The 21312-nt window shown below is 47.2% G+C and overlaps 1 protein-coding gene and 1 long non-coding RNA gene across 7 annotated transcripts in view; one reads left to right on the forward strand and one right to left on the reverse strand.

The window, feature by feature from the left end:
- Aff1 (ALF transcription elongation factor 1) overlaps window positions 1-21312 on the reverse strand; it is a 160191-nt gene that overhangs the window by 58568 nt on the left and 80311 nt on the right. For 4 of the 6 annotated variants that reach the window (XM_087908822.1, XM_087908823.1, XM_087908824.1 and 1 more), the window contains 2 exons: window positions 17364-17484; window positions 16104-16976 (listed from right to left, as the gene is read on the reverse strand). The exons of 1 other annotated variant lie outside the window; for it this stretch is intronic. In XM_087908822.1, coding sequence (XP_087764948.1) covers window positions 16104-16976; window positions 17364-17484 — 994 coding nt within the window. Of the gene's footprint in view, window positions 1-16103; window positions 17005-17363; window positions 17485-21312 lie in introns of those variants that run through there. One more of the 6 variants, XM_087908826.1, reaches the window with a different exon arrangement.
- Window positions 13139-18452, forward strand: LOC148121086 (uncharacterized). Its single transcript, XR_015738527.1, has 3 exons — window positions 13139-13365; window positions 14583-14750; window positions 15649-18452. It is a non-coding gene; the product is annotated as an uncharacterized LOC148121086 (long non-coding RNA).

Genomic DNA, 21312 nt, shown 5'->3' on the forward strand with positions numbered 1-21312 from the left:
TACTGCTGTCTTCCCTCACCTCAGTCCAACTTTGCTCAGCTCCTTACAGTAATGACCATAATGATTGTCTGTCCCCTCCAGGCAGGCGGCATGCCGGGGTGGGGTAAAGGCAGGGAGTGTGTCCTACAGCTACACAGCAGCAGAGAAGGCCCCCAGTCTGTCTGCACTGGCAGCCTACTTCATTTAGGAAATGAGAGCCTGCAGCCCTACTTGTCCAAGGTACACTTTCAGGAAAACTGCTCTGGTAGCCACAAACTATGGTGTTCTTCTGACTTTCAAACTAAAGCAAAAGTGGGCTTAAAATGGGGGAAGGGTAAAAACAAACAAACAAAAAAACCTTACAGGAAGTAGCCTTTAAAGACCAATAATAGTAATTAGACAATTTTGTGTTCCTTCCAAAGCAGTCATCTGATTACATGACTGAAGCCGTTTGTTTTAATCAGCGTCATAAAGAGGGCTCATTTTCTAAACACACATGAAAATGCAGTAAAATCTCAATCTGAATTGACTGAACTTTTCCATCCTGGAAATCCTGTTTAGAACTTTATTAAAAGAAAGTAACATTGGTAATTATGAAACCTGGGGTTTGGATTCTCGAGATCTGCATTCAAGGAATAAAAGCAAATTAAGTAGTGAATAGCTGTCCTCTTCATGGAGAACTGCAAACATTAACTTGACAGAAATGCTAACAACAGGAAGGTGCCGCTGTCTCTGGATTCTAACACTATTTCTGCTCGTGAGATACTGAGTTTCTAGATTTTTGGTAGCATTTGCAAGGTTCACTTGATGCACCTATACCAGCTAGTGAACTAACATCTTCGCATAAAGTTAGGAATTCGTGTTGAGAGTCACTTAGGAGTGGTACCTGGATGGACAGATGGCCAAGCAACAGCAGCTTCGTCACACCACCAACCTCACTGTTCAGCTTCCTAGCTGTGAAGGATCACCATTCACCATGTAGTGTTGGGAACTGAAATCCCAATGGGGTAAGCCTCTAAAACACTGGACTGGGCCTTTGACGAAAGATTACGGCTGTGAAGGCCACGGTGGGCTCAGCAGCCATGAATGATTTGGTGAGAATGGCTAGTAGGCACTGGAAGGCAGAAAAACCACAGAGAGCAGGTCGAGACAACTCATAGCAGCGGTTCTAACAAAGAAAGAAAAAGACAAGTCCTTGCAAATGGCCTAACCCATATGATCTGTTTCTCCTGAATCCCAGGTCTATACGTCTTCAGAATGAGTGCTTGAGAGATTGTTGAGTGTGAACATCAATTGTGCAAATACGAGCACTTCTTCAAGTAGGGTGTGAACCCGCAGCCGGATATGCTGTCATTGTGCACTCTGTGCGACCTCTGTGCTGCGCACGAGCACGTGTGCGCACGCGCACATGCACATTCTGTCTCTCTCGCTGTTCCTGTCTCCCACAAATCATATTAACATACAGTTCTCATCTAAGACAACAGTACCAATTACTTTGTCAATCATGAGTTGTTTACAGACACTTAAACCTGCTCTTCCTTTAAGCGACCGTGTCTGTCACACTTAAGTGGCATGCGGTGTTTGGAAGAGATGTTTAACTCTGAGTTTCATGGCGTGCTTGGACCTTTTCTTTTTCTAGCTAAGTATAAGCTGAGGCTACAGAGGCATCTGAATGCAGGGACTGGGCGCGACTTGCAGCCAGTTTCTGGAGGAGGCTGGAAGAAGCTGAAGTCATAGGAATGAGATAAACCGTTTAATCCGTGCCTTGTCAGTACGAAGGCAATGGTTTTATCCCGGGTTTACCATGGCAGTAATCACAACGTCTCCTCCAGGCTAGGTGTTGCTTGTCTGTCTCCTGGCATTGATTATTTTCAAAAACAAAAACCAGAATCCAGCAAGGAGGGGGGAGAGAAGGGGAAGAAAATTACAGCAGTGGTACAAACAGCTTCAACTCCCCTGGGGATTAAGGATACTGTAACAAACACAGGAGGAGGAAGGAAGAGTCTGTCTACACTTCCACACATTTAAAAGAAACCAATACATTGGTGCGGTATAGGAAAATCACCTTGGGAAAACAGAATTGACTCACTGTGCACTTGACGAGTATGCACAAGGTCTTGGGTTCAATCCCCAACACCACAAAGAGGAAAGGAAAAAAGGCTTTAAGAATGTATGTCAGAATATTCTAGCAGTTATAAACCATTTATTTAAGGGTACCAACAAACACCTAAATTTAAAATATATTTTGCTTTTGTACAGCCTGTTTAAAACCAAATTCAAGTAGCATGTAAGCCTGTGTCTACTGGTTTAATTGGAGACTAAGACCATAGTTTGTGAACTCCAGACTGACCCAGTTCACACAGGGTGACCCTCTCTCAAAGAAGGAAGGGAGAGAGGATAGATGGAGGAAACAAGAGAGGACAGAAGAAATTTAGTCATCACACGGAATCCCAAAGTGGGCTTCATCTTTTCCTGGTGTATCTTTGTATATCAATTGTCCCGGAAGGACAGAGAAACTGCCTAAGACCTCAGCAAAGGTCTCTGGCTAGTCATTGCTAACCAATCAAAAACAAAAATATATTTAATAGTAAAGTTCTGAATAAATACTTAACATTCCTCAATAGTACTTAATATAGGAGGAGCGAGGTAAAGGCAAGGTGTAGAATAGCCTACAGAGGGACAGGGAAAAAGGGAGAAACTACCTCTAAAGTACTATAATATTTTCTGATTCTAAGCTATTCACTATAATTTTCTTCCTTTTTTTCTTTTTCATTTCTTTTGTTTTGTTTTGTTTTTTGTCTTTTTTTTTTTTTTGGTTTGTTTTGGTTTTTTGAGACAGGTTTCCAGTGTAGCTTTGGAGCCTGTCAGTTTGCAAACCAGGCTGGCCTCGAACTCAGAGGTCCTTCTGCCTCTGCCTCCCCGAGGGCTGGGTAAGGGCCTGGCTTATTCACAACAGGTGTGTTCCTATTTTGGAAGCATCAGTCACTGGCTCCTTTCAAGCCCTTCATCTCTCACACGCCTGTTTCTGTCTGTTGTCCATGGGATGCACACACAGGGCCCTGTGGTCCTCACACGCCTATCTTCAGAGCACACACAAATAGGCGCATTCACCTCAATTCCAGATATTCTTACATTTACTGCCGCTCATATTTCTAACCACTTCTTTTATGCTTTTCTACAACACAGAGAGGAGAGACCATGGGAAACAAGAGACGATGCTAACAGTCACAACAAAATACCTGCCTTTAGAAGACAAATTACAGCTCAGTTATACACGATCCCACAGGCTCTCCTGACACTTCCAGACACCTGGCACACAGCCCATGGGAAAACAGCAGTGGAGCGCACCACTTCCTTCCTGACATGACAATGGCACCGGTGGGGGACAACGTGAAGCCTTTAGCTGACCTTAGGTGTCGTCTCCGTGTCCAGCAGTTGGTTTTGTAATGACAGACGTTTGTAGATAAAGTGAAACAGCTGGAAAACGGTACTTAAAAACAAGGAGAGTGCCAGGCGGTGGTCTCGCCTTGATCCCAGCACTCAGGAGGCAGAGGCAGGAGGATCTCTACATTCCAGGCCAGTCTGGTCTAGATCAAATTCCAACACAGCCAAGGCTACACGGAGAAGCCCTGTCTTAAAAATCTAAAGGAATAAACCGGTAATTTGAAATTTTTCTCTCCTTTAAACTATTTGACGGTCAGTTCCAGTGTAGCTTTTTGTTTCGATTTTTTGTTTTTCAAGACACAGTTTCAGGATTTCTGTGTCCTGGAACTCACACTGTAGACAAGGCTGGCCTCAAACTCACAGTGCTCTGAGTAAGCACGCTCTGTATTCTGAGAGGGAGAATGGAGACATTGGCATCTTTTTTATTAGAGTTTTTCATCAGATAAATCGATACTCCAGACACATACAGATGATGGGACCACAGACAATGCTAAAAAAGCCAAAACAAAACCAAATACAGTGAGAAGCACAAATATAAAGGAACAAGGAGTTTATCTATTCAACAGCATGCACTACGGTAAGCATGTTCTGAAACACTACTGCTATACCTTGCAACTTGCTGAAGGAGATGGAAAGATGGCTCAGTGGTTAAGAAGGCACATTATAGCCAGGCTGTGGTGGCACACGCCTTTAATCCCAGCACTTGGGAGCTAAAGGAAGGAAGACCTCTGTGAGTTCAAGGCCAGCCTGGTTTACAAAGCAAATTCCAGAACAGTCAGAGCAGTTGCACAGAGAAACTCTGCCTGGAGAGAGGGTGGGGGTCTTGCAGGACCATAGTTTGAGCCCAGCATCCACAACAAGAGGCTCACAAATGCCTGACTCTTACCCGAGAAGGATCTAACACTTTGGCTTCTAAGGGCACCTGTACTCACACGTACCAGTGTGCAAGCATGTGTGCGTGTGCCCCCATCTTCTAAACTAGACTTGGAATTTGACATATCTGATGAAAAAATAAACAAAGGCACAAGATCTTAAAAGGATAATGCATGTACACAATTCTATAACCAGTATCTTTAACTTTTAAATGACCAGTATCTGTAACTTTTAAATGATCAGTATCTTTAACCTATAGTTTTGCAACAACATTTGCCAATTCGGGACCAGTGTTTGAACGATACAAGAAAGAATTATTAGTTATAGGAATTATTGACCATTTATGCTTTTAATTGCCATAAATATATTAGCAAGATATATGTAGTCAGGCGCCGTGGTATAATCAATCCTGTAATCACAACACTCAAAGGCAGAGGCAAAAAAGCAAAAAAAAAAAAAAAAAAAAAAAAAAAAAACAGAATGGCCTGGCCTATTTAAGCTACATGGTGAGACAATGTTTCTAAACACACAACAATAAAACCAGGTTGCATCTGCTACAAATCTAAAGCTATGCATATGTATACCTTCTCTTTCTCTACTTTCACTACTACTATTTCATAAGAAGGCAGGCTCCAGAGTCCAAACAAACAGTCATGCAAACCTCAAGAGGTAGCCCAAGTCTCTGATGACTGAAGGAGAAAAAAAAAAAAAAAAGAACAAAATGCCTGGCTTACCTATCAGGTGTTCACAGCCGGGGAGGACCAGGGAGGAGCAGAATGCCTGTGGCTACAAAGCCTATTTACCATGTTTATAGTTGTGCACACAAAAGACTAAGTTGCACTGATTGTTACAGAGAAGAGAGAAACAGACAAACACAAGCTTCTTTTGAGACCTAGCCACCTCCTGCCTCCTTCCATACCCTCGATCTCCTTTCTGGGGCTCCCTTCCTGAACCTCTGGCTGGACACCTACTGTGGGGCAGCGGGGCACTTACCTCCCTGAACATGTCTTAATGCCTTTCTACATGGCCAAAATACTTTCCTGCCTTACTAGGTCACTGCCGTTGGTGCTGGTGGCGGCAATGGCGGCCCTGACAAGGAAGAGGTTTGCATGTCTTCCTGGTACAGAGCCATAAGAAGCAGGCACAACTCCCCTGGCTCTGCTCCTAAAAACACTCTCTCAACCACAGCGTTGCTTAGCAATGTTTGCCTTCCCCCTGTACATTTGAAATTGGCAACATCTGTCCCTTTGGCAATTTTGACTCCTGCGAAGCACCCTGTGCAAAGTTTAAAAACATACAACTTCATTCGCCAACAAGCAGGCTCCTCCTCCCTTGCTCCCACAAAACCAAGACTCCAAAACGGCTTACTCTTTGTGCCGCTTTCAAAGGCAGGAGAAAGATCAGTCGGGTTTACAGCAGCTGATGGCACATAAGCAAAATATTTAAGCCACCAGTGGGAGCTCCTATTAAACTACACCTAATAAGTACTGTGCCTGCATAATTACACCTGAGGATGTGTCTGAAATAAAAACCTCATTTGATTAACAATTTCCTTTAGAACAGTTCTATCCCCTGGCATTAGGTGTACGCAGGCAGGAGTCCTTCCACCATCCCGCCCTTCTCTCTTCTCTCTTTTCCGGAAGGCCCTCTGCATGCTAAGCAAGTACTTTGCCACTGGGCTTACACACCTCAAGCACACTGAATGGTGACTTTCATGTTCACACTACACACGAACACAAAGAACTAGAAAATTAATCTAATATTAGAAATTTCAAGACAATTCTGTCATCTAAGATTCCTAGCAGTTTGCTGAGGTTGTCACTAACACAAATGTTCCTCACAGTGTTGTAACCACATGCATAATACAAAATCCACCTAAACATACAATGTCGGTGAAATACCCGAGTTCTTCATATAAATTTATCTAATTGTCCACACACTGGTGGACGACTGAAAGCATGGGCAATAAAACTATAAAGTCTGCTACAACTGAACTCTGTGCGTTCAACTCTAGTACATGAACATTAAAGAAATCGAGCTACAATTTCCTCTTTACATTTTAAGCCAACCCATCTTTGACATTAGGAGCAACTGTTTCCAAAACCATTCTGCTGGAACCAAGTTCTGGCTACAGAGGGTAGGCTGACCAGTGCTCCAGATACAGAGAAAGAAAAGCCTCCAAAGCCAGGTGTCAGTGACACACGCCTTTAATCCCAGCACTTGGGAGGCAGAGGCAGGCAGATTTCTGTGAGTTCAAGGCCAGCCTGGTCTGTGGAGTGAGTTCCAGGACAGCCAGGATTGTTACACAGAGAAATTCTGTCTTAGAAGACCAAACTGGGAGTTCTGGAAATCTCAGATTTCCACGGTTATCTGCATAAATTCCGCCTACACACAGCGTGGCTGATGGGCAAGATCCTTGTAGCCGTCAAGCCTCCAGCCTTGGCTCTACCGTGGATCAGGTACTAATTAAGCTCGCTGCATGGAACAGCGTGAGCATGGTGTTCCCTGAGTACATCCCTGAGTCTCACTATGTAGCCTTAGCTGACCTGAATTCCTTGTTGGTCTATAGTGGCCTTGACCTCTTAACTGTCTCTGCCTCCTAAACAAGAAGATTAGAGGCCTACATCACAATGTCCTGTGGCATTACCATTGCACTACCCCACTACCCCAGCTACCCCACACAGTGCCGCTAATGTCAGCGGCCACTACATCTGTAGTTCTGAGGATGCTGTGGTGTCATCGATATGCTCCTGATAATCTCTGAATTGACTAGCATGGAGTAAGAAACGTTGTGATTGTGGAGGGTGGGATCCTGTGCTCTGGGGCATAGGGAGGAGGAAGAAGCAGGGGGTTGGGTGCTGTCCACCAGCCAGGTGCTGATAATCCCTCCAAATTGGGCTGGGAATAACTGCAAAGCATCCCTCAAGAAATGCACAAGAAAAGACTCAGGCTGGGATGGGAGCAAGGTAACACACAGAAAGGCGCTTTTTCTTTCCGACTGTCGAGACCAGTTAGGACTGTAGCACATGCTGACCACAAACGAACAGCAGCCTCTCACCTCAGCTTCCAGAGTGCTGAGATTGCAGTGTGCGCTGCCACGTCAAGCAGAGCTTGCATCACGTGACCTACATGGCAGTGACACTGGGTTTACTTCCCAGCTCCTGGGGTGTTAGTGGAAGTTTCTCTACCCTGAGGTTTCAGACCTAACCCCTACTCTTTAAGACAGTGATTCTCAACATCCCCAGTGCTGCAACCCTTTGGTACAGGTCATGCTGTAGCGACCCTGATCCACAAAATTGTTTCTGTCGCTACTTCAAAACTGTAATTTTGCTACTGTTATGATTCGTAATGTAAATATCTGTGTTTTCCAATGGTCTTAGGCACCCCTGTGAAAGGGTGGTTCAACCCCCACAGGGGTCACGACCCACGCATTAAGAACTGCTACATTAGGGCAAAAGCCACAAGCAGTGCCAACTGATAAGTGAAGGGCTAATTCTATAAGCACGGGCGGTTAAACACAGGCTATAATACCCTGTTAGGTAAATCACCTATCCCCTGGATCTGCTGTGACTGATGGCCTGCCCTTCTGTGGTACCCTGGATTGCATCATCTCTGAGTATGTTGACACTCCCTTTTGCCCCAGTCTCCTTCGAGTGCTGTGGAACCAACATCCTTCAGGTCAAAGCTGCAGACACAGACAGAAATGCACTTCCAATAGTTATCATAAGAGGATCCATTCACTTGGTACCAACACAGGGCAACAGTGGTCTGCCACCTTGTAGAAGAGATGATGGAAACCTTGTCCAAGGTGATAGTCCCTTAGATGGCAGTCCCCAAAAGTGACAAAAATTTTGAACCTGGTCCAGTGGACAGAACGAGTCTGTCTCTGCACTGGCATGATCTTTAGGGATGCTCCCAGGAAAGCCAATAATCTTGAGTTCCTTAGTGGGCAGGGAGAGCAGGCAGATCCCCTGGGTCGACTGGGTGGCCCAGTCTGGTGACAAGGATCCACCTGTCGCACCCCACACACACAGCCTCCACCACAACACAACCCTAAGACCACTGCAGAACCCTCCTTGGTCTCCAAGTCCTCGAGGCCCGGCTGCACCTGAGCCATCTGCCAGTGGGGGTCTCCAGAAGAAGATGGTGTCTACTCGTAAGAGTCAATTACTGTTTTGTTGGGAATTCAATATGCTTCCAGTTTCTCATGAAAACACCAAAATCAAGACTTCAATGTGGAGAACATTGGTGTTTGGATGTAAGCACACTGTTTCAGAGAGGTTGTTCCTCAGTGGGGCGCCATCTCCAACAGCTGGCTTTAGTTCCTCTATCTCACAGTGGGGCGATGTGGAAAACAGAGACTGCAAGATTTAAGTAATCATGTTGAAGATTCTCTTACTAACTACAGACCCAGTGTTTCTCATTTTGTTCAAAGAGGTTCTGAAAGACCCTTTGCCAGGAAGGCAGAGCATGGGGGGAGATCCCCCTGCCCTGTGAGGGGATTACACACATGTAGCATACGCTCTAACCTGAGATCCCTCTGCCCTGTGCGGGGACTTCACACATACAATGCACACACTAACTCGAGATCCCTTGCTCCATTGTTACTTTCATATTCTCCATGATCTGCACAACCTTGGTGGACTGGCACATACCGCCTGACGTCACTAGAAGCATGAAGCACATCCGCAAAGCAGGCCACATGCTGTGTGATAATGCCCTGTACACTGTAGAGATCTGACCTCGGACTGGTTTAATGAAACACTCCAGGGCTGTGCGGGCACTGCACACATGTAGTGTAATACAAAATAAAACCTAGCAGAAAACACTCATGTGTACAAAATTTAAAAGCTAATAAATCTTTTGTTTGGTTGGTTTTTTTGTTTGTTTTTTGTTTTTCATGACAGGGCTTCCTGGAACTAGCTGTGTAGACTAAGCTGATCTCGAACTCGGAGATCCACCTGCCTCTGCCTCACGAGAGCTGGGATTAAACACACATGCCGCCACTGCGGGGCTAAATCCTTTTTTAAAACTCATTTTTAAGTGAATTTAGTTCAGGTCCCCAGACAAATGTCCTAAATAGAGAATTTCACCCCATACCATGATCCTCAACCCATCCCCACTGGCAGTGAGTCAAACATGAAGTAGGGATTATCATTCAGATCAACAACAAGTTAGGTTAGGAAATCTTCGTGCTGAGCACAACACAGCAAACACTCAGTTTTCAGCCAGTCTCCACTTGTGCTTGAACCCAAAAGAGACACTGCTACCTGACCTCACAATGCTCACCACCTGGAGGACGGGCCAGGGCACACAGCAGGTGAAGTCCAGAGGACAGGGGATCACAGAACTTCAGCAGCATCGCTGAGGATCAGGAAAAGCTCTGAGAAAGCAAATGAGAGCCAGATCTGCTTGCCTGCCCTCTCGGCTCTGGGAGAAGGTTTCAAAAGACAGAACCACCACTATCAAACACAAAGAAAGCTAATGCTGAAGACAGGAGCAGTGTTGGATTCCTGCAGTCCCAGCTACCAGGGAGGCTGAGGCAGGATTGCCTGGGCCCCAGGGAACAGCCCAAGTGTTAGAGGCCAGACTGGGCACAATAGTAAGACCAAACAGAAGGGAAAGAAGGCAGTGAAAAGTACTCAAAGATGTTAGACTTAATAAAATCCCCTTCTCATGTACTGACATCATGGTTTAAGGAGGACGGAAGCAGCCAGCAGGCTCAGGGACCGTGAAGACAGGACGGTAAAGGAGAGAGAAATGGGGGAGTTTCCTGCGACTGCTCCTAAAGTAACATCCCCAGGACTGAGTGCAAAATGCTAGAGCTGCTCACAGAAAGAAAGTAGGAGACGACCGCAGTGTCCACGGCAGGACAAGGATACTGTGGAACACCCACAAAGCTCTGGAGGGGCCGCGGACGAAAGGGCCAGGAGCTTGACGTTTTGAGGCTAGACAGTCATTCTGTGATACTTTCCAATTGCAGCAGCTGAAGTCTGGGTAAACATTGCCAGGGAGAGGTGAAGGCAGAGCCCTGGGGAGAAGACAAGAACAGGTACTGCCAACAGAGATGAAGGCCTGTCTACAGAGGGAAGTGAAAGCTAGCTACAGAGAAGGTACACGGTGTGTCTCACGTTCAGAGACGGCAAACATTGCATGACCTGATGAGCTTTCCTGGGTCATCCGGTGGCACAGCCTAAATGGCAGAGACCCAAGAGGCCGGGAGAAGACACAGGCAGAGTGTCTGCTGTGGAGGAACAAGGAAGTAGTGATGGCAGCGACAGAAGGAGAATGGTTCACTCTGCTCGGAAGCTGGGAAAGACGACTGCAATTCAACACCTGGAGCCAGTGCTGGGGAGTGTAGCGCTTCAAAACAGCAAAATGGAGAAGGCACTGGAGTGCCGGCAGAAGGGCAGGGGGAAGAATGGCGCCTGCTGGGAGACCACAGGAAGTAAAGCAAAGGACAGGCGCAGGTGTGAGTAAACTAGGTGAGAGCAGAGGAATCCTATCCGGATGCTTCCAACGCTGAAGGTAAGAGGCAAGGCTAAGGACGGCGAATAAAATCCACAGGACCTCAACTGCATCTCAACCACCCTCTCCTATGTAGCACCCCAACAGTCCTAATTGCATTTCATCAGTGGTCAGCACAGGGAATCAGGGAGCCTGACTCCTAAGTCACACACGTCCTCAGCACTCCACGGACAGGCTTTCGGCCAGGGCACCAGCACCGGGAACCAACCAGACGGCTGGGAGTCCTTAAACTCCTTGGGGACTGACTCAGCCGAACAACATGCAAGGTGTGATTCGTGCCAACTCATGTCACTGTTTGCTTTAACAATGGAGAGAGACAAATGAGCAAGTTCTTCAGAAATCAAAGTAAAACATTTCTGATGGCCTGTTTTTATAAGGTGTGATATTTACTCCAGAAACTGCCAAGCCAAGTGGATGTGATTGAGCACAAGTCTGCACTGCCTAGAGCTATCAGGCGGTGGAGGGAGGGGAACACAGAGATCAGGACACTGGCAAACAGGTCGTCTTGGTTTGGTTTGTTTACTTGTATGGGTCAGAACTGGTTTCTAACTCGAGATCCCCCTGCCCTGTGCGGGGAATACACACCTGTAACGCACACACTAACTCGAGATCCCCCTGCCCTGTGCGGGGGAATACACACCTGTAACGCACACACTAACTTGAGATTCCCCTGCCCTGGGTGGGGAATACACATATGTAACGCACACACTTGTAACGCGCACACTAACTCGAGATCCTCCTGCCCTGTGCAGGCATTACACATGTAACACACACTTCACTCCAAACTCGTTCCTAAAACACTGGTGATGTTAAAGCAAACGGTCTCTTTTCCTGGGTTTTAATTATTTTCGATCCTTTAAAAATCAAATGTGGAGGGGGTTGGAGACTTGGGGGAGAGGACGTTTACAAACACCCAGAATTCCAGGACCTGATGCCCGCCTCTGGCCTGTGAAAGCACCAAGCACATGAATGATGCAGACACGCGTGCGGGCAACCCCCTCCCCCCCCCACACACAGACTCAACTGGGGGCAGGGATACGCCTAGCGTGCACGAGGCCCCTAGATTCAATGCTCAGCACTGAAATTTGAATTAGGCTGGAATATTCTGACTAGGATTCACAGTCCCTTTGACCTCCTCTCACTCGAGCTTCTAAGGTCTATTTCAGAAACACTAACATGACCGGCCTTTCTGCCACTCAGGAGTACAAATTCCTCTCCTTGGTACCACTCCAAATTCTACGTTTTTCTTTTACTTATATTTTCACATTTAGTTACCAAAGGGTGCAGGTAGAAGGTAACTTGCAGGAATTGGTTCTTTCCTTCCACCGTGTGGATCTCTTGAGGGTGGGAGCAGGGGTGGGGAGATTAGGAGAGTGGGGGTTTCTCACACATCTTGAAGTCTTTGCCACTTAATGTATATCTGAGACACGGACTCTGGGCCGGACAGTCCCGGCGTATTTCCTGAGGAGCAGGCACTGAGATGAGATCTGGTGAATGGAGAGGGGTTCCTGGCACAGAAGCACCTGTTGCGGACAACAAACTAAGCGTAAACTTGTCTTTGGGGCCAGTGTCGCTGCGATGTGACAGTTTCCTCTGATCCCAGCCAGAGTCCTTGTGCCAGTGGCATGCTGCCATGCCAACTGCCTGGCAGTTTTGTGGCTGTGCCGTTGAATGGGATGATGGAGGGCTCGGGGGGGGGGTGTTGATGCACGTGGGGCAGAATGAGGAATCGGGAGGAGCTCGTCTGTGTCTACCTCTGTGGCGATCACGGGTGGTGGACAAAGAGTGAAGAACAAGAAATGCATGCCCTAGACCTCTCTGGAGCCTGGCCAGGTCCTGGACCTGCAAAGCTAAATATAGAAACTTAAAAATAGTGACAAGCGACCCACAGACATTGTGAGCGAGAGCCGCTAACAGACCGACCAGGGATACAAGCTGCTTTGGTTTTGCCAGTGTGTTTTCTGGGGTTTTTGCTTTTCGAGCCAGTATTTACAAGCTAGAGAGTTCGAGACCAGGTATAAAATGAGACCTTCTGCTCCCCGGAAGTGTCCTGTTTTTGTGCCACCTGCAGTGCAGTCAGTCAAGTTTCTGAAAATCATTTTAAGCTCTGACAAAAGTACTGTAGGGGAAAAAAAAAACCTTGAACTTGCTGGAAGAAAGTTAGTGCAAAGGATAGAACTGTTTGAGAGTGAAAAGACAAAATTGCCAGCAGCCCTGGGGCGGGGGTGCAGAGCTGAAACTGGAAGCTCTGTCGGGGTGGCATCAGCTGGAACTGTTTTTTTCACTTTCTGTTCCTTCTCAAAATTGCCAGAAGTACATTTGGTACCAGGATAAGAAATTCCTGTTCCTCCTTGCTGTTCTCACACTTCAGACGTTTGTGGAGGGATATTAGACTCCCCCGGGGCCCTGGAAAAATGGCCCTGCCAGCCTGGGAGTCTCCTGCCTGGCACTGTGCTCTCCCGGCTCGCTGAATCATTTAACTCTTTCCTGTGCTGGTGCTGCCACGTGTGTGACATTTAGAACACAAGGACAGAAAGCCAGGTAAGATGGCCGGACGAGTGGTTGTGGTTTGGGCCGACTGGGTGTGATGAGCAGAACTCAGATATCTGTACAGAACTCTTCCTAGGAAAGGGCCTGGAGGGCAGAGCAAACTTACTTTTTGGCCTTGCATTTCTCCTTCCCAGTAGGCAAGAGCTACAACTTTCGGGGGGAAAAAAATCACTATTTTCCAAGTTTAAATTTGCTGCTTGTTCATATTCTCCAGGAACACCATAATCAGCTATTTTTACACTGATTTTGTTATTTTTAGCTGTTAAAATCATTAGATTGACAAAGCACAGCCCTCCCCTCCCCCACAGCGGTCCAGGCTCCAAACAAACCAGGCCTTTTCTCTTGAACTTCATCTTCTGTTTATGCATGGCCTACTTTCAGCCTGCACGTACGTCCCCCTTTAGCCCATGGTAATTTGTCAAGCTCCAGCTAATCGCCTTAATCCACTGGACTGAAGGATTTAAGTTTAATGTTTTAATCTAGGGGCCTTAGTATTTAAGTAATTAGAGGTCATATTCCTAGCTCTCTCCTTTAGACAAATTACCTCGGTTTGCTCTTTAATTCTAATTTATAAATAACAGTTCTAAGAGTTCACAATGGGCATAGTTCAGAGTTTAGGATTGAAAGTATGAATTAAGAAAAGAGCAATCTGTGATACCTATGCTTCTGACACTCATTACTCATTCTTAAGAGTCTCAAGCCTGTGGGTTTTCCTTAGAGTTCACTTTTATTTTTTATATCCGTAATTATCCATACGTATAGGATACAGTGTGGTAGTTCAAAACCTGCCATATCTATCCGTGTTGGCAAATCAGTAGCTAGTACTTCCATTTCCTTAAATATTTAAAAAGCTGATTAAAGAGTAGCAGCTACGCATCTGTGAACAGCTGACACTTCAATATGTGTTTACAAAGCGCACTAGTCAAAATGGTAGTTAATTTTTATTTATTTACTTTTTCATGTTTGGAGGCTGTGAACAGCATCGGCATTTGACATACTGCCTAAAGCAGACACTTGCTGTTGTATTTTAGAAGAATTTTGTCTGCTGGTTTCCAGAATCCTGCTGTATCATTAAAATTCTCTAAGTCATTTCCAACATTTTTTCATGCCTGAGAACTTGTGAGCATTGGAAAGAATTATTTTCCTATCAGTTAATCTGGGCATTCTTAACAAAATGTTTCTAACGTCTTGCCTTTCACGTCTGGCAGGTCATCGAGTCGCTGAGGGACTCTCTGGCTTTACCATCTACAGCCCAGCTTCTCAGTCACCAACACCGAAAACCCAGACCCACGTGCAGCCTCCTCCGGAATTCCCATCACTGGTCAGAAAGCTCATAGTTCTCCGCCTGCCTCTCTGCCTCCCGAGTGAAGAGAAAGGCGAGTACCATCAGACCAGGCCCTGCACGCTTTCTTTCTAGAGCTGGATATTGAAGCACTTTAGGTATTAGTGAAAGTAATTTCCGGGCTAGAGGTTTTAGGAGAAAAAAAAAAAAAATAAAGGTAAGACGGAGTGAGAAGTGGGGTGGTGGCTAGCCTTAGCTCCAGGAGACCGAGGAAAAGGCCCAGCAGTGTGGAGCAGCCTGGGAGATGAGTGTGCAGGGCCAAACCCCACGGCTGAAATTCATTATTCACTTATTGAGGAATTCACAAAAGAACAATATTCACTAATAAAATAGGCTTGTATTGGATAATGTCTAGAATTTCTGTGAAAGCCTGAACAAGACTTTAGCTACACTGTGTCAGTGTACTCAAGAAATTCTTGTGAGTTCTGTGTGCCTGCGGATGTGGCATCCACATGATGGGGGGGGGGGGGGCTGGCTAGGCTGAGAGCGGAACTCAGCCTTGAGAGAAAGGTAGGGGGCTGATGACAGGGCTCAGTGGGCAGAGGTGACAGCTGCCCAGAGGGACAGCCGATCCCAGATGCACGTGGTGGAGAGAATCACCCTGCACTTGCCACCAAACCCAAATGTTCAGTTCCCAAAACCTACACGGTGGAGGCAAGGGTCCAGCTATCACAAGTGTGCAGGCAAACACATATGCAACAAACTCAACATACTAACACATTCACACACTCCAACGCAACACACTCACACCAACACACTCACACACTCAATAAATAAAGGTAGTTAACTTTTAAAAACCTGATGCTTTTCTTTTTTAAACTTCACCATCTCACTATTTTGATTTTACTTGCCTTAGAGAACACTGGCAGGGACCAAGAAGTTTTAGTCCTAATATGTGCGCTTTTGTTTGTGTTTTCTTTCAAACTGGTAAGGAGCCAACACGACAGGAGGGGCAGATCCAAACTATCCGGAATCAGAAATGCCGTGCATCTGGGTCGTGGGACACACACGGGTACCCTCTGATGCGACTCATGGGCTCCACGCTATACCCCGTGACTCAGGGAGGCGTCTTTAAGACAGCCTGCAGCTGCAGGCTGAACAAGGTGCCCTGTTGAAGCGCTGGGGGAGGAGCTGAGGCAGGAGGCTCTCAGGTCTGAACAATGAGACGGGTGTCTTAAAAACAAAGTTTGAATTCCGGTATCTACTATCAATCGTGTGAGATCTACTCAGATCTTGTGGACTGAGAAACTCCTAAAGCCAAAAGAATGCCCCATGTACCCCGCCCAAGAGCCCCCCCCCCCCCCCCGTCACCTCACTCCTCCCATCCCCCAAAGGCCTGAACCTCAAGACTCCTCTGACTGGAAACGTTCCAAGGAACGCCACTCACCTCCACCGACTGCGAAGGCATCCTCAGTCTGGTGAGCTTGGCCTTGGCAGGTACCTTTACATCTGGCTTTTCAAAGCTCTGCTGACCATAGTCTTCCAGCGGTGGCTTCAGCTCCGGGGACTCACTAGGAGCCTGATCCTGGCCGTCCATGGGCCGGACATATGCCGTGGGCTTCTGCTGCATTGCAACACTTTTGGAGGGGAGAGGAGGGGGTGGGAACGTCTGAGAAGGGGCTACCCCGAGGCTGGTAACTGCCACCAAACTGTCAAGAGGAGTCTCGTTGTCCTGACCCTTCGCCACCAGGTCCTTGGAAGACACGGCTGCACAGTAGCTCTTACTGCTAGTGCTACTGCTGCCGGGAATCTTGCTGGGTCCTTGCAGTCTGGAATGTACAGGTGACAAAGGGGGCACAGGGGATGGCAAAGAGGAGATTAAGGGTGAGAGCTTCATCTCCGGAGCTGAGTCACCATCAGCTCTGCGGTCACACTTTCTGTGGCTGGAACAGTGCCCTTCCTGACTGAGGCGATCTTGAGTCAGACGCTGGCTGTCGGGCGGGCCATAGCTTTTGGCATGGAGACTTGGCACTGGCTCCATCCTTGGCGGCGCCATCTTTGGACTGTGGCTAATGTTACCGACAGAAAGTGATCCAGGGGCAGAAGTAGGAATAGGCTGGTGGTAGACATGTGTGCGGAAGGAGTGGGAGGCAAGGTTGCTCCCCCTGTCATGAAGCGAAGGGTATCTGGGCTTCCCAGGCCTGTCTTCTGCGCCCTCGAGTCGCTGAGGGCAAGACTTGGTGCTCAGGAACTCCTTCATCTTTTCATAGTCGCCTAGCATGTTCTGTATGCGACTCGACAGCTCATCGCCTTTAGCCGTCTACAAACAGAAAGACAGCGGGCTCAGACTGCGGAAACAAATCCACGCAGAGCAACCACTTAATAAACTATTCTGCAATCGCAGTAAGAAGAAACCCTCTCTACTTAACGTGTAACGCCATGTTAACGATGTCCCCCGCCGAGAAGCCTGCCGCGGACACACATTACTAATTACAGGAGACTAACGTTACAAAAGAAAACCACACACTTTGGTAATTCTGACTAACCATGTTCAAAGAGTTCAGATTTTGTTTTCAAAAACAACCTCTGGGATAAGTTATTTTCTTAGTTATGACCCCTGATTGAACTCGGTGGCGCTGAATAGCTTTATCGTTGAGTTTTATGTTATGATAGGCCAGCCTTTCTCCCTCTCACACCCAGGGAATACCTTGTAGGGCTCTCCAAACAGCGGCGTCTTCTCAGCAAACACCTCTTTCTCTTGGTGAGCCTCTTGATTGCGTCTCTCCTTCTCTCGAATCCGAAGCAGGTTTCTATCTTCATTGTACAAGCTTTTCCAAATGCCACAAAAGAACAACAACAACAAAAACTATCAGTATCTGAGTCTCGTTGAGCACACATGGGTGTGGCAGGAGCAAGAATAGGCCCAAGAAGATGTGGTGGCAGGGGGGTCACTAAAGAAGGCACACCTGGGATTGCAGGATGACCTTGCAGTTAGGAGCGCACACTGCTCTTGCACTGGACCTGAGTTCCATTCCTGGGACCTACATCTGTGGGTCTATAGCTCACAGCTGCCTGCGAGTCCATCTCCAAAAAATTAACACCTCTTCTGGGCTCTGTGAGCACCTGTGGTTGCGCATGCAGCCCTTGCACACCCACGAACATGCTGGCACACACTTCAAAATAAAAAGCGGGACTGGAGCGATGGCTCCGAGGTTAAGAGCCCTGACTGCTCTTAAAGAGGTCCTGAGTTCAATTCCCAGCAACTACATGGTGGCTCACAGCCATCTATAATGAGATCTGGTGCCCTCTCCTGTCTGTCAGGCATACATGCAGACAGAACACTGTATACATAATAAACAAATCTTCTTAAAATTAAAAATAAACACAAGGAGGGAGGGAGAAGGGGGTGGGGGAGGGGAAGAGCACAAGTTCGACTGGGCCAGTGGCTCACACCAGTACTGAGAAGGAGAAACAGGGGGATTGCCAGAGGTTCAAGGCCGTCCTTGTCTATAGAGAAAATTCAATAAAAGATTTTTGGTCTACTCTGGGGGCATCTTAGCATATAAACTCAGAAAGATGATTTGTGCTCATTTCAAATGGCAAGGATGAAGAATCCAGCTATAGATGCCTGGTTAAAATGGACTCACTGACAGGCAAACCGGAGGCGGACTCACTGAAAGCAAGTCGATTTCAGCTCCATAGAAGCCCCAAACAGGTCTGCCCACTGCCTGCCTTCTCCAGACCTCCCTTTTGTGATCTACATTGAATAATGGGGAATAAAAGAAATATAAAAAGACTTTGTCTCCTTGACCTGCTTCAGGGGATCTGCTAAGACTTCCCTATCTGAACTATCTGAGCAAAAGCAAACATTTGATTGCCTTGGCTGCGTCTATCTGCCTTCCCTGGTTCTAGCTGACGTCAAATGCCCCTTCCAATGCTCTCCCATGCTTCCAGTCTTGTGACGGAGCCTCCTGCTCTCCATGTCTCCCCCAACTTAATCTTCTAACTCAGCCTTCCTTTACTGACTGAGTCTACGGTCCTGATTCTTATGTCACCCTCCATATCCAAAATGATAATCATTTGATGGCTCCGTAGACTACAGAGTAACCACCAAATCTTGACTTTGGCATTAGAATTCCCTGACAATGCCCTGCAGGTCTGTTACAAGCACTTGGCCATTCCCCACTGCCCAAGAACACCTAAGTAAGAGTCAGTCCCTTCTGCTAACCCGCACTGAGACCCCCTCTACTGAAAGAAAACCACTCTTCCAGGACTGGCTTTCGTGCTGCCCTACAGGGCCACCCTACAAATCACCCCAAACTCTGTCACACCAGGCCATGGCCTAGGAGTGGATCTGCTTCCATGCCAACCACAAACCTCTGACCTCTCTCTCCCTCTACCTCCTCTGCAGCCCCCCCCCGATCTTAACCACATACCCGCACCCCTAACTTTCAATTTCTGACAGATTTTGATGAATGCAAATGTCACCCACTTTAAAGATGTCCCTCAAGTCCACCAACTATGTGCCTGCCCAACGCGTCAGCTGGCCACTGCTTCTTTCACATCCCCCCTAGAACAGGGTTCCATTAGAGCAGAAGACCACCGTGACTCTCTCCTGGTACTTAAATGTGGTACTGCATGGACGCCAATCAAATATTCTATATTAAAGCACAGCCATTAACACCAGCAGTAGTACGTACGAATGTATTCAGGTTTTTCGGGACAGGGTTTCTCTGTGTAGCCCTGGCTGTCCCAGAACTAATTCTGTAAGCCAGTCTGGCTTTGAACTCAGAGTTATGCCTGCCTTTGCCTCCCCTGACACCAACACTCAGACCAGTATCTTCTCTTTTTTTACTTCCTTGGCAACATTTTTTCTTATATTTAACACTGGAAAAAATATACAAAAACAGTTTGAGAAAATAAGTCAATCTAAAACTACAGTGTACCCACCTCTACCTCCCTGGGACTGAGATTTAAGGCAAAAGCCTGGCTAGAACCATGCATTATAAAGCAACATCAAAGACTTTGAATTTAACTCACTGCCACTGTTCAGCTGAAAATCTCAGAAGTAGTGAGTGAGGTGAGTAGAAGCAGTCATGACTGTCTGTTGGGGGGGGTCTGAGTCCAGACTGGGAGACTCACCCACACTGTCTGTGGGCTCTTTTGCCAAGGTTCCCGGACAAGGCAGAGGGCAAAAGAACCAGTTACAGAGGTACTCAGGGAAGGTCAGTGACCCGCTCTAGGCTGGCTTTTTTCTCTATGCAGCTAACAGCATTGCCGACTTCTGGTTCACTTCGGTATTGACTTGTCACAAATCTGCAGTAGCTCAAGGGTTGTTTCTGAAAGGGCCCTGGGCAATCCATTTCTTCCAGAAATATTGTTTCCCCTGAGGCCAGTACAACTAAACAGAAATATGTTTTTCGTAGTCCCTTTGACATGAGGGATAAGGCGAACTTCCAAACTAAGCAGTGCCATCATCCAGACCACGAGTGGAACCTTTGCAGACTGTTTCAAACCAAGTACAGGGCAGGGCAGGGGAAACGGAAGAGTTGCTGTGTGTGCATACAGATGTGTACAGTATACAGGCCAGACACGTTTCAGTGTGCGTACGGGGCAGGCCACAGCCTCGGAGTGTCTCCTCATTTGTGAGTTCCAGGAATTAAATAAGCTCAAGCTTTCGCTGGCGGTACAGCCATTGGGCAATATCCTTTCTTACTGTTACTACGGTCATTGGTATGTCTTTGTTCATGCACGCATACACATGTGGCTGTCACATACTGACTACTCTAATGGCTTTGCTTCTCGCCTTCCGTTCTTATGTGTGTTCTAGGACTTGAATTCTGGGTTCCAGACTTGCACACAATTCACTTTACCTGCTGAACCATCTCACCGGCCTGGCGGGTGGAAGGAGAGGGAGGGAGAAAGGGGGGGGGAGAGGGAGAGAGAGAGAGAGAGAGAGAGAGAGAGAGAGAGAGAATATGTGCACAGGGTTTCTCTGTGTAGCCCTGGCTGTCCCGGACCTAGTTCTATGACCTAGTTCTATAGATCAGCTGGCCGTGAACTCACAGAGAACCACCTGCTCTGCCTCCCCGAGTGCTGGGATTAAAGACTTGGGCCACTACTGTCCTGCACAGCCTGGCAGTATCTTTAAGCGAGGGGATTTTTTGAGGCGGCAGTGAAGGTCTTCATGATTCTCACTCTGTAATTATCTTTGAATAATTATAAGTTAACTATGGCTTTAATTAAAGGCAACCACCTCCCCCAGGAGAAGCAACACGGTTGCATGCTCGGGGAACATCATACTGATACCCAAACACCGTAACTCAGAGACCCTTGCGGGTGGCTGAGCACTCTGCATTAACTCATCCTCCCATGAACAGCAGGAGGGTAAAGGCTTTTACGGGAGCAGAATGCAGAGGCCCATGATTTCCAGTCTCCAGGTTAGCGGAAAGAAGGGTCTGGAAGCTGTTAAGAGAGAAGAGTGATCCTGAGGGGTGCCAAGACCAGCAGTGCTCAGGACAAGAGCCCCAGCAGGGATCAGACCCCATGCTGGGCCTCAGCATTGTCCTTGTCCAGGGGGGAAAAAATAAGGCTTAAAGACTGGAAATCCAAAAGCCTGGCCAAAGCTTATGTTCTCAGTCACAGATCTGCCAGCA

Source organism: Myodes glareolus, chromosome 8, assembly GCF_982192425.1.
Source record: "Myodes glareolus chromosome 8, mMyoGla1.1, whole genome shotgun sequence".
Taxonomy (NCBI): domain Eukaryota; kingdom Metazoa; phylum Chordata; class Mammalia; order Rodentia; family Cricetidae; genus Myodes; species Myodes glareolus.